The sequence below is a fragment of the Nymphalis io genome, chromosome 2 (assembly GCF_905147045.1).
Source record: "Nymphalis io chromosome 2, ilAglIoxx1.1, whole genome shotgun sequence".
NCBI lineage: Eukaryota > Metazoa > Arthropoda > Insecta > Lepidoptera > Nymphalidae > Nymphalis > Nymphalis io.
Window position 1 is genome coordinate 12,689,820 of NC_065889.1, and position 16,370 is coordinate 12,706,189.

General features: G+C 32.6%; 1 protein-coding gene across 1 annotated transcript; it reads right to left on the reverse strand.

Annotated features, from left to right (window-relative positions):
• Positions 1-9,442: 9,442 nt before the first annotated feature.
• On the reverse strand, positions 9,443-11,580 carry LOC126776676 (cytochrome P450 6B5-like). The gene is made up of 2 exons (XM_050499302.1): positions 10,241-11,580; positions 9,443-9,619 (listed from the first exon to the last, which is right to left on the reverse strand). Exons 1-2 carry the CDS (start codon positions 11,544-11,546, stop codon positions 9,447-9,449), a joined length of 1,479 nt encoding a protein of 492 aa, XP_050355259.1. The 5' UTR covers positions 11,547-11,580; the 3' UTR covers positions 9,443-9,446.
• Between the last annotated feature and the right edge of the window lie 4,790 nt (positions 11,581-16,370).

Here is a 16,370-nt window from a genome sequence, read left to right on the forward strand (position 1 = left end):
GTGTAACCGGGAACGTATCGTAATCGTTATAAATTAGTAGAATTAGGCCCCTGTTTGAGTACCAACCACTAATTACATATAATACTGCTAAATAGTTATACTTAGTATTGTTGTGTTTGTAATCTGTTTGCCAGTTTACCTGCCTAATTTAAAAAAAGAAATAAAAATACTATCGTCCATAGTAAACTAAGATTTAATTTTTTAAAGTGCTTCAACTCAAACATTTTTATTCCCTATGAAGTTATTCTTTAGGCAAAAATCTCTAGGGTAAATTTACACTACGGATTTCCAATTATTCTGGCTCATATTATTATCTCACAAAACAAAATCAAAGTAAAAGAGTCTTTCATCATAGGCTGTAGTCGAGGGTTAAGGGTTGTGAATAATACATGGTGCTACTCAATTGATTCTTGGGAGTTGAATCGGTCCCTTGAGTAATCTAATAGGCTGTGCGAGTTTTGAAGATACGGGTCTCTTCGAAAGACTTGTTAAAATCTCGAAGCCGACATTTAGGGTTCCGTAGATATCACAATTATTATTTCATTTTATAAAGAGATTTATTTTGAAAAATAACAAAACTTTGAATGAAAGAATACAAGTGATTGAATCGAAAGTGAAGGTGAAGAATATGATAGAATTTCCCCTCATAATTAATCGCATCTTTTAGTTTCGTCTCGTGTAAATCAATAAACTGATTTTAACTTTGAAAATCGAAAAATGGACTTTCATATCGGGAGATTAACGTATTTGATTTCATTAATGTGATTTTTTTTATAAGTGTAATTTTTTCAACCGGCTTTCAGGCTTGAAATACTCTACGCAAATGATTAGGACTTTTTCATATAAGAAATTTAAAAATATATATATACATTTGAAATTGATCTATATTTTGAATTTAGAACTTTTATATTTGTATGACAACATTTAATTAAACGCTCATACAGCCTGTTACTTTCTCTGTTGTTAAATTATTTTCAATTATCGTAAGTCAAAACAATTCTAGGAATTTAGTATGATATGTACATCTTTAGTATTAACATATTAATGAATTTAACTCAAGTTTCATTTCGATCTTGTTTTGTTGTCGGTACAAAATTGTTTGGTATATATTAAAAACTTTAAGGTTAAGATTTGGAACGACATCAGTATTTATTTATGTTTACTGGTGCTAGATCAGTTACTTCACTTGGTATACTTAATTAAATACCAGTTATTCGACCCCATAGAATATTACGTCCACAACATTATTGGGCCATCCTATAGAAAACAAATTAAAAATTTTAACAATTACACATAAAGTTTGTTTTGTACTCATACATTACATCATACATTAAATTTTCTAGTGACTAGATAATATGGATGCAGATCCCAAGTTCCTTGTTTAATCTCCTAACCAAACCAAAAAAAAAAAAATGATTTTTTCTAATAAGAAATTCTACGTAGAAGCCTGAAGTTTAGAAGCGGGCAGTGTTTTTATTCTGGTGCTGAGGAATGCACATATATTTGCTAATATTTCGCCTGTATTCACGAATGAATTAATCGTTATCAATTGTGTGCACTATATATGTCCCGTAAAGCTTATTTCCCTTCAGAAAAGCCGTCGTAGCTGACTAAGATCACATGAAAATAAGATGTCTATTGGAAAAGCTGATAAATGTGAACTTACTTTTCTATTTATCCTCATTATATATTTGTTTAGTTTCTATTACCTCTTCACCTTATGGGAGTCCAATTTATGATTCTTCTTTAAATCTAATATTTAAAAGCATTGATATGAACAATGAAATTTATATTACAATACTTTTTTTTATAGTATAGATTGACGGACGAGCATATGGGCCACCTGCGGATAAGTGGTCACCCACGCCCGTGGACATTGGCATTGTAAGAAATGTTAACCATCGCTTACATCGCCAATGCGCCACCAAACTTGGGAACTAAGATGTTATGTCCCTTGTGCCTGTTATTATACTGGCTCACGCACTCTTCAAGCCAGAACAGAATAATACCAAGTACTGCTGTTTTGCGGTACAATATATGATGAGTGGGTGGTACCTACCCAGACGAGCTTGCACAAAGTCCTACCACCAGTAGTGCCGATAATGCTAATAAGTGTTATTCAGTTCCAAAGTCTATATAAGTATTTTAACTGAGTCTTAAGTATTACGTCTTTAATTAAATATGTTTAGCTATGTTAGGCCTTGTAAGCTTTTAAATACCCTATATTTCAATTAAGTATAAAATAGGCTTGTATAAAGGAGACCTTGTTCTCTCAAGTCTCTTGTTCTTTAATGTATTACAATGAATGATTAATTATACATATTAAGTCATGTGCTCCCAGTATTTGAAGATTGTATTTCAGTTTTATAGGTGAATGAAGCAGTGTAACCAAAGGAAATAAATAGCATCTAAATAATAGTTGACGTTGCTTAGAAGTAAGTACCTATACGTAATATCAAATGCGGAACTTTTTTTTTTATAGAATAGGAAGGCGGACGAGCATATGGACCACCTGATGGTAAGAAACGCCCTTAGACATTGGCATTGTAAGAAATGTCAACCATCGCTTACATATCCAATGCGCCACCAACCTTGGGAACTAAGATTTTATGTCCCTTGTGCCTGTAATTACACTGGCTCACTCACCCTTTAAACCGGAACGCAACAATACCAAGTACTGCTGTTATGCGGTAGAATATCTGATGAGTGGGTGGTACCTACCCAGACGAGCTTGCACAAACCCATACCACCAGTACTAGAGTCTATTGAGGAAGGTGATGACTGAACACATATAATGCATTACATGAATATTTATACTATTTCACTCGGACAAAGTCGCGTGCACCAGGTAGTAGTTGATTGGTTTTCTAATAATAATTTAATATAATAATAATATCCTAGGACATTATTCACACACGGCCATCTGATCCCAAACTAAGCAGAGCTTGTACTATGGAAACCAGACAACTGATATACTACATATACTGATATAATACATAATTATATAGATAATTACACACAGACTCAGGACAAACAGACATGTTCATGCACACAAATGACTGTCCTGGGTGGGAATCGAACCCACAACCTTCGGCTTGAAAGGCAAGTATCTACCAACCACGCCAACCAGCCCGTCTAATGTAAACATTTTTTGTTCAAACTGGTTGCTTAGTTTTATAATTAAAGATGTACATATTTTTAATGAATGTAGGAATGTAGACAAGTAAATTTTATTACTTAATTATTTACTTGACAGCATATAATCAAAATTTATATTTAAATCTGTAAAATGGCTGCGAAATATACTTTACTATTTTTTTTAAATGACACAATAAAATTGCAACGAAAAGTGGCACTCTCGCAAATAAAACGTCATAATATTTTGCAGCTATAGCTTTCTAGTATATATTTTTTCACGTTTACAAAATATAGATTTAAAATTACTTACCAGTATAATGTTTACAGTTCATATTGCACTTCACAGCTATTAACATAGATAATATTTAGGTTAAGGCTTAAAATAAATATAATATTAACAAATAAATTAAAAACAACTGTCCTATAAATCACGACCGCCTGAAAAAGTGGCAAGGATGTCAGCACCTTGCTTCCGTTGACTTTGTAATAAGTGGGTTAAAAAATGTTTTTAATGATATAATAATAATAATAAGATCCTGGGACATTATTCACACACGGTCATCTGATCACAAACTAAGCAGAGCTTGTACTTTGGAAACCAGACAACTGATGTACTAAATATACTACTTTTCTTTTGTGAATACATACTTATATAGATAATTACACCCATACTCAGGAAAAACAGACATGTTCATGCACACAAAATATGTCTGTCTTGAGTGGGAATCGAACCCACAAACGGCGTGAATGACAAGTACCTACCAACCATGCCAACCGGCCCGTAAATTGCACTATTAATAACTACAGTAGGAATTAGTTAGATTATTTAAAATCTAAGTTACACGTCAAATATATTACATAGTACAATCAACCGATGATATTGAAGTGCCCCGTTTTTGTTAGTGTTATGTATGGGACTCAAAACAAACCAAGCGAGCCCAAGCTCGTATTAAGAAGTATCAAATAATCAACTTCCTAGATTTATTTACTATGACAATTATATTAATGTTGATTTCCAAAAAGTCTTATAAAAGTATGATTCTTGAGTGTTGATAATTCATTCTATAAATCAGGCGTTAGGAAATAGTATTGGTAGAAGTGATTTATTTATTTCTTCTCTTTTCCATAATTTTGACAATTTCCGAATGCAATGATTCCAATGTTGATTCATTCGAGCATGAAAGAGGAACGCAATAATGACAATCGGATAATATTTTCACACAAAAATAAGGAAAAATAACGCACAGCGCTTTGATACAACGATATTGGTTTTTCTTATATTAAAAGGGATGGTCGGAACGAAAATATTAACACCAATAGTTTTTGCTTATATTTAAAATATTCTGTATGGTGAAAATGTTTATATTAATAGTAACGTCGAATTCACGTGACTTACTCAAATATTTATTGATGAAATTGTAAAAGATGAATTTCTCCAAACTTCAAGTCCCTTAAAAGTCAAAAATTTAGTGTTTTTTTAAGGATATTCCCTTAATAAAATTTAGTAAGTATATATTGTACGCATATTTTTATTTTATTTATTCATAATGTGATTGCTTCTTTGACTGCCAAATATTCTGATTCCAGTAAGATATAAGGTCCTATTCTGAAGTTAAGTCTCAAACTAACTTTCAACATATTCTTTGTTACAAGCTAGAATGGTTTAATTTTAGCTAGCTGTATCCCGCAAACTGCAAACTCCGTCCATTCACTTTATCTATACGATCTTCCACGGAGTCACTTATTTTCTTCGCAGGTTGCTTAGAAATACACGTTCTTTGTAACTTATATACAGCCAGGAAAATTTAAATATTTGAAATTTTGTTTTGTAACGAGGATTTCATAAGGCTTTTTTATAACGCTGCAAAAACGCTTTTACGTGTAAAACAGGGGAACTGTTTTCAATTTAATATTATCCTTCATATTTTATAAAAAAAAGTCGCAAGAATAGTTGTATCGAAGACGAAACATATAAATTTGCATAAACATTAATATATATGTATATATATATATATATATATATATATATATCTGACCAGGTAATCTCACCTCTCCGAATGTATATATAATTGTATCAACCAAACAATGTAATAGTATGACAACGTAATCCCGTTATAGTGCTCCTTAATAAAAGATTAGCCTTTTGCCGAGCTGAACATTGCAAACATTTCAAAGTGCAAGTTAAATCAGTGGTGTTTGTTATATATAGCTTTACAGCATAGTGTTATAAATGCAACATTCAAATCATCTCCTACAACGCCGCAAACTTCCCCTGGGTTGTGTTGAGCGAATAGCACACTCCTCGATCTAAACGTTTATTATATATGAAATATTATTACGAACATATATATATTCATTCATTAAATAGATATATAAGCCGAGAATTGCCCCAGTGGAAAGAGTGGTAAGACCGCTTGAATCTTAACCGATGATCGTGGGTTCAAACCCAGGCAAGCACCACTGAATTTTCATGTGCTTAATTTTTGTTTATAATTCATCTCGTGCTTGACGGTGAAGGAAAACATCGTGAGGAAATCTGCATGTGTTTAATTTCATTGAAATTATGCTACATGTGTATTCTACCAACGCGCATTGGAGCAGCATTGTGGAATAAGCTCCAAACCTTCTCCTCAAGAGGGAGAGGAGGCCTTAGCCCAGCAGTGGGACATTAACAAGCTGTTACTGAACTGAATTGAACATTGATGTACTTGATATATTATGTATTGATATATAGATTTAGCAAATTATAATGTAAGGCATGATAGAGTGTATCATTTGTGATTGGCAACGTGACACCGTTAACAAAGAGAACCGTAACAAAGAGTGACCGTTCGCTAGATAATGTCATACAATTGTTGCCTATATCTATCTCGTATTAACACGCTTCATATTCAATACAATCTGACTAGGTAACGTTCAAATACATGAATACCAGTATTTTCTGAGTATAATATACGAAGGCGGTGCAGGTTTTTCTTAAGCATTTAAACGCAATATTAAATAATAATTTGGTATTATTCTGTTCAGCTATAAAATAAGATTCATAGAATTTATTTTTAATATTAAAATACATTTGAAATGGTTAATTTCAAATGGATTAGCCATCTGTATAATACTATTTGCTTTCGATTCATAATGCCATCTGTATAATACTATTTGCTTTCGACTTCTCATTTTCAAGATGTATGTAATAAAATTAACATAATAAGTGTTGAAATGAAATGAAATATAAGGTCGCAATCCCGATATCGGATCCCGATGTCCTGAGTTCAAATCTTAGGTCGGACAAATAAAAAGATATTGGGTTTGTCTTTCGAATAATCACAGTATTCCGGAGTCTGGACGTTGGAAGTGTTTACACTACCGTGCCTCGGAAAGCACACAAGTCTCGCGCTCTTTCTGGTGGTGTCGGATTACTGTCCCATGAGAGAGAGTGAGCGAAAAGGGAGTGTATCTGTGTTTGCGCACACATAATATTTCCTGCGTAGTTGGGTCTCTTTTGAGATGAGCCGCGGTGGCCGAAATCGGTCCGGAAAACAATCACGTTATCCTTAGTTGCTTTTCCGGTCGAATGTCGAACTCGTACTTCACACATAGCAAAAATATATTTATATAATAAATAATAATAATAAAATTTTATTTACACCCAAAAGAATCATGTACAATTTGTTTGCAGTAAAAAGCCGAGATGGCCTAGTGGTAAGAACGCGTGAATCTTAACCGATGATCGTGGGTTCAAACCCGGGCAAGCACCACTGAATTTTCATGTGCTTAAATTTGTGTTTATAATTCATCTCGTGCTTAACGGTGAAGGAAAACATCGTGAGGAAACCTGCATGAGTCTAATTTCATTGAAATTCTGCCACATGTGTATTCTACCAACCCGCATTGGAGCAGCGTGGTGGAATAAGCTCCAAACCTTCTCCTCAAAAGGGAAAGGAGGCCTTAGCCCAGCAGTGGGATATTAACAGGCTGTTACTGTTACTGTGAGGGTTTTTATAAATGAAGCTGTACGTTTTTATTTATTTTTTCCTTTCCGTTATTTATAAATTCTTCAATAAACATTATATGTCAAAATTCAGTCTGACCGCTCATCACTATTAAGAGAGAGACAACAATAGCGTTTATTCAGTACTTCCATACTTCTACAGAAACCGAAAATCTTCAAAACATTAAATTTTTATTTTCTTTTAAAATATACCTGTGATGATAATTAATGAAATAAGACCATTAAACAGTATTGCCAGATAAGAATTTCAAATTGATTTGTTAATTAAATAATCTTTCCATTAAGCCACCTCATCTGATAATGTAACTAGTTTTAACAACGGCCAAACCGGAGCCGAGGTGTTCATAAATATGAACCGGGTTTTGTGTTCAAACCAGTTCTATTTGATTTTATTGACCATTCTAAGAGAACATTTCAGTAATTACGCTTAATAACGAAAATAACTCTTAGGTTAGTGTTGTTTTACTTGTTAAATAAAATTATAATAATGTCGCGTTTGATAATTGTGGTTAAGTGCGTGACACCAGAAAATTAAAGCAGCAAATCGAATAATATTATATTGTTCTTTAATCGAATGGGTAGGTCTAACAAGCTTCACGGTAGTATGCGCAAGCGATCCCGTGACGTCCTCCGAAAAGACGGAGTGGGTACCGCAGGTCTTTTAGAGGGTATTCCGGTGCCTTCAGCGCCGGCGAGTCCCACATACCATACACATACATAAGTCCCACATACGCATTTACGCGTTTCCCCCACTTCATGTAGGGGAAACGTGTAAATGCGTTTTTCCAGCGAATTTTTTAAAAAAAAAACTGGTCTAACAAGCTTTAATTGGATGTGGGGATTCGTTCAAGCCCATCTGAGTAAACAAACACTCATCAAATATACTACCGCCAAAGAGCAATACTTAGTATTGAATGGTGAGTGAGCCAGTGTATCTACCGGAGCAAGGCAAATAATAACATGTAAGTTAGAATCTTAGCAATATATTTTTTAATATGATATGTACTTGAAATCATTTTAATTTGGCATTTAGAGTCTAAATATCTGAATTTGGAATGTATATTTTTATTACGATGATATTCTGTGACGATAGTCTGCTGAAACATTTATGCACTCATTTTTAATTGTATTATATTTAAAAAAAAACTATGATAATATCAATAATGATAGTATCAATAAAAGTTTAGGACCCATTTTTAGTTGACGGTTAACTTTTATCAGAAAAAATTAAGAAAGTTTTTAACAAACCATAAATAAAATAATACTTTCAGATAAATGAAATTTCTTATTTTGAAAACATTCCAAATACAAAACTGAAGTTTCGAACAATATTTTTTTATATTCAAATATTTGTTGATCGTAGAAAAATACGCGTTATGATACAAAATAACAAGACAATAAGACGTTCGTTATTTCTTTACAAATAATAATACACGATGTAGATAGAGAATTACGCGCAGCATTTGTGTTTCTTAGTATTTCATACGGCGGTATAGATGCGAAATCTCATTAAGAGGAAAGAAATGGCTTTCCAAGAGTCGAGCTTCTAATGATAATAAATGAAGGTTGCTTGTAAACAGTATTCGATTAACTTGAAAATATAAGACTTTGGTTACAATGTCATCCATGACGTATTTACTTACTAAACAGAAAAAATAATATTTACGTATTATGTGTATTGTTATTGGATGTTATGACGTCATTAGAAAATATATACGGGACTGAATTGTTATATTTTCGAACGTGTTCTAATTTTGAATTTTTGCTTTAAATGCGTGAGTTTCTGTTATATATTAAAAAAATAACTGAAAGTGATATTTTCTTCGTTAATTTTTACCATTGATTAAATATTTCTTTTAAATGCAAGTTTTACATTATAAATAATATAATAAAAAGCCTTTACTTCCAATAATCCTAAACATGACAATTTTAAATCAATAAATCCTTATGTTTGTTTCTTATATAATATTTTGTAAAATTGTAAGTATCTATTTTATCTCTCTAATCAATAATGATTTATTCTTATATCAATTAAAAGTTTTGCATTAATTGAGTATAATTATCCAATGTATCAATAATTTTTTCGTAAGCACAATAACTCAATCATGTAAAGCGCTTTAGCTTTCATTCGAGCAACGTGTGCGAAAGATTAAATTGATGATGTATATCGTAAACAGAATCATTAATTCTAATAACAAACTATTTATATTATAATTGAAACATAATATATGTTGGCGATTTCAGATAAAATCGTATATTTTTTTAAAGCTGTACCGATTGAAAATTGGAAAAAATAGACTTATGAATAATTTACTTTGTTTCTTGGTATTAATATGAAGTGAGCTGATGAATCTCTCAAGGAGAAAAAACTATGATCATAAGCATTTGGCTCGTACTTATTTTCCTTGACGGTACATTTTCTCAAAATCACTGCTATACTAAATTTGAGAAGTATTCTTTCAAATCGCACACCTAAAACAATAAACAAATATTTTTAATACTAATACCTCGTAATTGGCTAGATATAATACTGCGGCCTTCGATTTGTGGATTTCGAGGTCATGAATTCAAACTCCAGGTTGGGCTAACCCAGAGTCTAGAAGATAGAAGTGTGTACCCTCCCGTGCCTTGAAAAGCACATAGGCCGTGTCGAATTTGCCATCCCATCGGATTATAAGGGTAAGGGAAGAGAGGTAATATAGATAATGCGTCTGTGTTTGTGCATACACTTGTGTAAAATGTCCTATACAGTTGCCTAGTAACCCTTGAGATTGACCGAAATCAGGAGGACATCGTTATTTTTAATATAAACACCACACACCACTAACACCACTTGCCTGATATTTATGATATTTTTTGTGGTTTAATTAGTGTTATATCGGTTCCAATAAAAGGATTTTTTATTTAAAAGTTTTCGTCTACTATTGCAAAAATGTATTAACTTTTATACAAAATGATTTGCGATTAATGACATTCTAACATTGTATTTTATTGCATTTCGTTCACTTTGGTAATCTTATTAAAAATTTCAATCTACAGAGAAGTTTATAGTTTTAACTTAAAAAAAAAGATGCAAGAGTTATTAACACTTACCTAAACATTTTCTTTGACCCTCGCCAAACGGTAAATAGCTAAACTTAGTGATTTTACACTGATTTCTAGAAGAAAATATGTCAGGATCAAATAGTTCGGGGTCAGGAAATAATTTAGGATCTCTGTGTAATGCGAAAACCGGTACTAATATTGTCGTACCTTTATAAACTTTCGCTTGAGTCGACGGTAAAGTTGTATCACTGGTACAACATCTCTGTAACGCAAGTACTGGTGGGTATTTTCTAAGCAATTCACTTATAATCATATCTAAATATTCTAATTTCCCTAATTCCTCAAAATTAATCTTGTCGTTGCAATTCTCAAAAACAATATCAATCTCATTATGAAGTCTATCTAAAATGTATTTATTATGAGCCAGTTCTAACATAGCAAAATGTAAAGAAATCGAAATATTATCTATACCTCCTAAGAAAAACAGAAAGTATTGTGCTGCAACTAATTCATCAGTTGGTATAATTTCGTATCCAGTGGTTTCATCTTTTATTATACCATTTTTTTGTAATTGCAACACACTCTGTACGATATCTTGACGCGAAACGTCGTTATCTTTGCGTCGATTTTCTATAATTTGTTTAACGAAATTCACGAATAACTCGTTATATTTATCGAAGTGTTTAAAGTTAAGCAATTTAAAAATTTCCGGGAATGTATTGGATATGTAAAATATAATGTTGTTTTTCTTGGACGCCTCGTTTATATCCCAAAACATATCAGTTAAAGTATTTACAATGCTAGTTGTCTGGTCTATTGCGAAAATACTTGCTGCAATAATGGAAGTTCCAAAAGCATACATATCTCTAAGCGAACATTCCTTATCATTATTAATAGGATCAAGAAAGTCTCGAGCACTCTTATGTATATACTGAAACATAATTTTTATCTTCGTGTTCGTAAGCATTGGTGAAAATGTTTGCTTCATTAGTTTCCACCGATTGTAGTTATTTGTGAATAGCATATTGTCTGTTAGTGGTTCTTGCGGGTTTGTTACTATGCCACGATTATTGAAACAGTTAAAGTTACTCTGGAGAACTGATTCAATGTCTTTTAAGTCTCTAAGTAATAATGTAGGACTTGAACCGAGGAATATTCCAATGTAGGGTTGAGATGGATTTTCGTCCATTATTTCTTTATAAATTTCGCCCAGCGAACGTTTACCAAACATGAACCTGTTTACAACACCATCGATTTGAATAACGTTTTGTTTTCTCCAGTAATTTTGATACCTTATGAAATAAATTTTAAATAACAGAACTGCACTTAACAAAAGCAATATTAAAGTCAACATTGTAACTACAATGTCACCTATGAAATAGCAGTGTGCGCATAATTTTCTACTAACTTTTATAGAGGAACTTTAACAATGACTCTGCTTTACGATTTTACTCATAATATTATCTGGTACAAAGTAAATAATAAAATTTTAGTGTCAATATATTTTAGTGTCTTTTTATTTATAGAATTAACTCAGTGTTTTACAAAAATACAGTTTCAACACGGATTGATTTAAAAAATATATATACGGTATAATTTCTTACGTCTACGATAGTTTAATATTGGTATATAATATATATTGATTCAGTTTTTAAAGATTTTATTATATGACTTTATTTTTATAGAATAGGAAGGTGGACGAGCATTTGGGCCACCTGATGTTAAGTGGACACCAAACGCCCTTAGACATTGGCATTGTAAGAAATGTCAACCATCGCTTATCGCCGATGCGCCACCAACCTTGGGAACTAAGATTTTATGTCCCTTGTGCCTGTAATTACACTGGCTCACTCACCCTTCAAACCGAAACACAACAATATCAAGTATTGCTGTTTTGCGGTAGAATATCTGATGAGTGGGTGGTACGTACCCAGACGAGCTTGCACAAAGCCCTACCACCAGTAATTATGATGTGCCGAAATAAATTAAGTATTCCTTTTAAATATCCACGTTTTGATACTGCGTCATATATATATGGATACAAAACACAAATGTATTTTTGTAATATTGATTTAGATAAAATTTTAATTTCTTTTTAATACCTTGATTTTATGCGGATAGCATGTTATTAACAACAAAATGAGTCACGATTTCAGTAAATAAAGAATATTATCTTTGGCTTTAGCGTGAACAGTAGTTGCTCGCGAGCCCTTTATCAATTACACTCATATATAACCATAATACCATAAAAGAAACATCGTTGGCGATACAAGTCGAGTGGAAGTTCCAACCATTTTATCACCAGTTTATTAAGTACATAATTTTTTTTTAATATAATTTTCGCCTTGCTTATATGCTATGCTTATTTCTTGACAAATATTAAAAAAAATATTTGACCGTTTAAAATTATGCATAATCTATGTATAAAATTTCAAGGATAGTCTTTCTTTTCCCATTTTTTCTTTAAAATATTGAATGTTACAAAATTTGAGGCCCTAGGATTATGCGGCCGCTCTGTCCGCTTAGTGTTAAGCCCACTGGTATTCGATTTGTGACTTTAAAGCCATGCCTTCGGGGCTTAATATTTTTGAATATCATCCATAGCCGAAATTTATTTATTAAATGAAACTTCCAACTTTTGAAGATGCAGGCTTACGTCCCCAAAATGCGCAATTAGAAGGAATTTACCTTTTATATATGTCATATATAAAAGATATCGTGAATCCCATTTTAAGATATATATATATATATATATATATATATATATATATATATATATATATATATATAGTTTAGCAGACAATATAAATATATTGGTAAGATGATTATTATTTTACTCAATTATGTGAAGAGGCATCTTGCGGGCCGGCAAGGCGGGGGCGGCTAGTGCAGAACATTCTTCCTGACTGTACTGACCGTCGTCGCGTTTGGACTCTACTACCACTTACCATCAGGTGGAGTAGTCATTTGCCATCCCGACAAATATAAATGTATATATATATACGTTTATGAGTATTACCAAATGTTATCATTGATATTTCATAAATACTGTGTTACTATCAAAAATCAAAATCAGAATACTTTATTAAACATGGAAACATTACCTACCATCGGTTAAAAAGGTGAATTATTGAAATAGCAGACAGAATATAGCATCGTAGATTTCATAGCGGCGCATTAACGGTGTTTTTTTTTTTTTATAGAATAGACATTGGCATTGTAAGAAATGTTGACCATCGCTTACATTACCAACGCGCCACCAACCTTGGGAACTAAGATGTTATGTCCCTTGTGTCTGTAATTACACTGGCTCACTCACCCTTCAAACAGGAATACAACAATACGAAGTACTGCTGTTTTTCGGTAGAATATCTGATGAGTGGGTGGTACCTAACCAGACGAGCTTGCACAAAACTCTACCACCAGTAAAGTAAATAGAACTTTCTAATAGGTTTTCATACATAAATCAGTATTTCTGAGCCTGTATTTCACGATAATATTATTGAAGCAGTCTCTGCTTGAATAGACAATTGTTCGACTTCAAATGCTAGTCTCGTTCGGTCCACCGTGAAGTTCTACAGGTCACATGCAAGGCTTAGATTACATTAAATATTTATTTTATACTGACGTTTGCAACGAGGATCTTGTTCGGAGTCGAAATACATTTTTAAATTCCCTTAAAACCATTGTCCTACTTTGAGAGACAGGCAATGTTTTAGAAATGAATAGAGTTATGTTTAATAATTTAGTTATGGCAATTCACAATATTATTTTATTTACGTAAATCTTAATATTTATTAATATTTTAGCTTACGAATTTCATATATATCTATTGTACTGTTAAATTGCTATTTTTATTCTAAAACACGACTCGATGAATTATTTAAATGACAAAAACATTTTTTTTTTCAATGAATAGGCTAGCGTTTGACCGTTGACTTGCCTGATGTTAAGCATCGACACGGTCTAGGATGTAGCACGCTTGCCTAGAAGAAACCTGTTTGCTAAAGATTTGAAGACACCAACATTGTACCTATCAGGAAATATGGACTCAGGCAAAGCATTCCACAGTTTCGCAGTGCGAAATATATACTGTTATATTACATTTATTTAAAGTAATAGTTTTAGAATACTCTGTTATTTTCTAGAATAACTGTAATTATTTATTTCAGTTTAGTTTAGGTTGTGTATCGGCGAATGCACGACATGTCTTGAGGAGACTAAGGTTTACATTGTTATAGAGTGGACTCTTCGAAATCACGTGACCGAACGTTCACAATAAAAAGTGTATGTAATTACAGGCACAAGGGACATAACATCTTAGTTACCAAGGTTGGTGGCGCATTGGTGATGTACGCGATGGTTAACATTTCTTACAATGCCAATGTCTATGAGCGTTGGTGACCACTTACCATCAGGTGGCCCATATGCTCGTCCGCCTTCCTAGTCTATATAAAAAAAGTGTTCTAGAGTAATTAGTGCTAACATATATCACAGTAGTCCAAGCCTTATATATTCCATACGAATACCAATTCTAGGTATTCATACGATAATATCAACTTTTATCCGTATAACGATATTCTTCAATTCCTTTCATAGCGTATTTTCGATTTTTCTTTAAGCGTTTCCATTGTCAATACAGGGAGAGAATTTACTGGTAAACTGTATAGTAATATAAGCTTTATTCTAAAGTATTAAGATTTGAATTCCAATGTAAATATATAAAATATATAGCAGACGTTGAAAGGCTTGGTTTATAGTAAACAGTAGTTAAGCCTTTTTAAAACGGTTCCATAACACGTATAAGTGTGTGTAATGATTCGGTTCGGACAGTAACTCTATAAACATAGAAATATAAACTATTTTCCTTTTTTATATTTGTATTTTAAACTCTTCAGCAATATGTCTTCACGCTATGTGAGAATTTTCGGATATGATGATTTCTTTGTCAAATATGAAACATTCATAGACATTAATTTACGGAATGGAACTTTGTTACTGTTCTTTGAAGTTGGATGCGTAAACTTTAATGTAGGTCTCGTTATATTGAAAGTTATTCGACTGGAAATTAACTATTGACCATGTTATCTGATAATTGAAACGTGAAATTCGATTTTCAAAATATATTATGTTTATTTCACTCTAATTTTGCGTGCGTGTTGGCGGGTGAGCTGCTGTTACGTTTATTAAAAAGCCTTCATAACAAATTTCATCAAAATCGGTTTAGCCGTTACGTAACATACAGACAGAGTTAATTTCGCATTTACAATATTAGTGTATATTATGAGTAGTAATTCAATTGTTTCAATACATTGAGAAATATATTTATGGAGTGATAAATGACTGGCGCATCAAGGCATCCATTTTTTTTATCGTCTATATACTGTACCGTAACAGCTTGTGAATGTCCCACTGCTGGGCTAAAGGCCTCATCTTCTCTTTTTGAGGAGAAGGTTTGCAGCTTATTCTATCACGCTCTTCCAATGCGGGTTGGTGGAATACACATGTGGCAGAATTTCAGTGAAATTAGACACATGCAGGTTTCCTCACGACGTTTCCTTCACCGTAAAGCACGAGATGAATTCTAGTCACAAATTAAGCACATGAAAATTCATTGGTGCTTGCCCCGGTTTGAACCCACGATCATCAGTTAAATTTCACGCGTTTTTACCACTGGGCCATCTCGGCTCATCCTCAATATACAATAAGGCTAAGAAATGTTGGCTGACGCACGTTATGACTTTTATTTTTAAAAACGTACGACGCATAATGTTTACCCCAAATAAGTTACTCATATAACATTTTTTTAAAAGCTTAGCTGCGAGAAAAATATGTTTTTTAAGAGTCAATATTTTAAGGATACTAAATTATGGTTCTACTACTACTATATTATACATTTATTAAGCAAAAGAGTTCTCATCAATTCGAACAGTTTTGCAAGCTTAGATAGCTTAGCTTAGATAGCTTGGACTGGGATCTATCATGCTCATAGATATCATATGATAATATCAGTGTTATAAACGTAGCTTAGCGCCTGTTTAGTCAAACATTGATTTCGCTCTTTCTGTGATTTGATTTGACATTAGAAAGTCTAAGTCTATGAGCGTAAGATCACTTAACATCAGGTGACCCATTTGCCCGTCCTATATAATATCCGATCTATAATATAAAAAAAGAA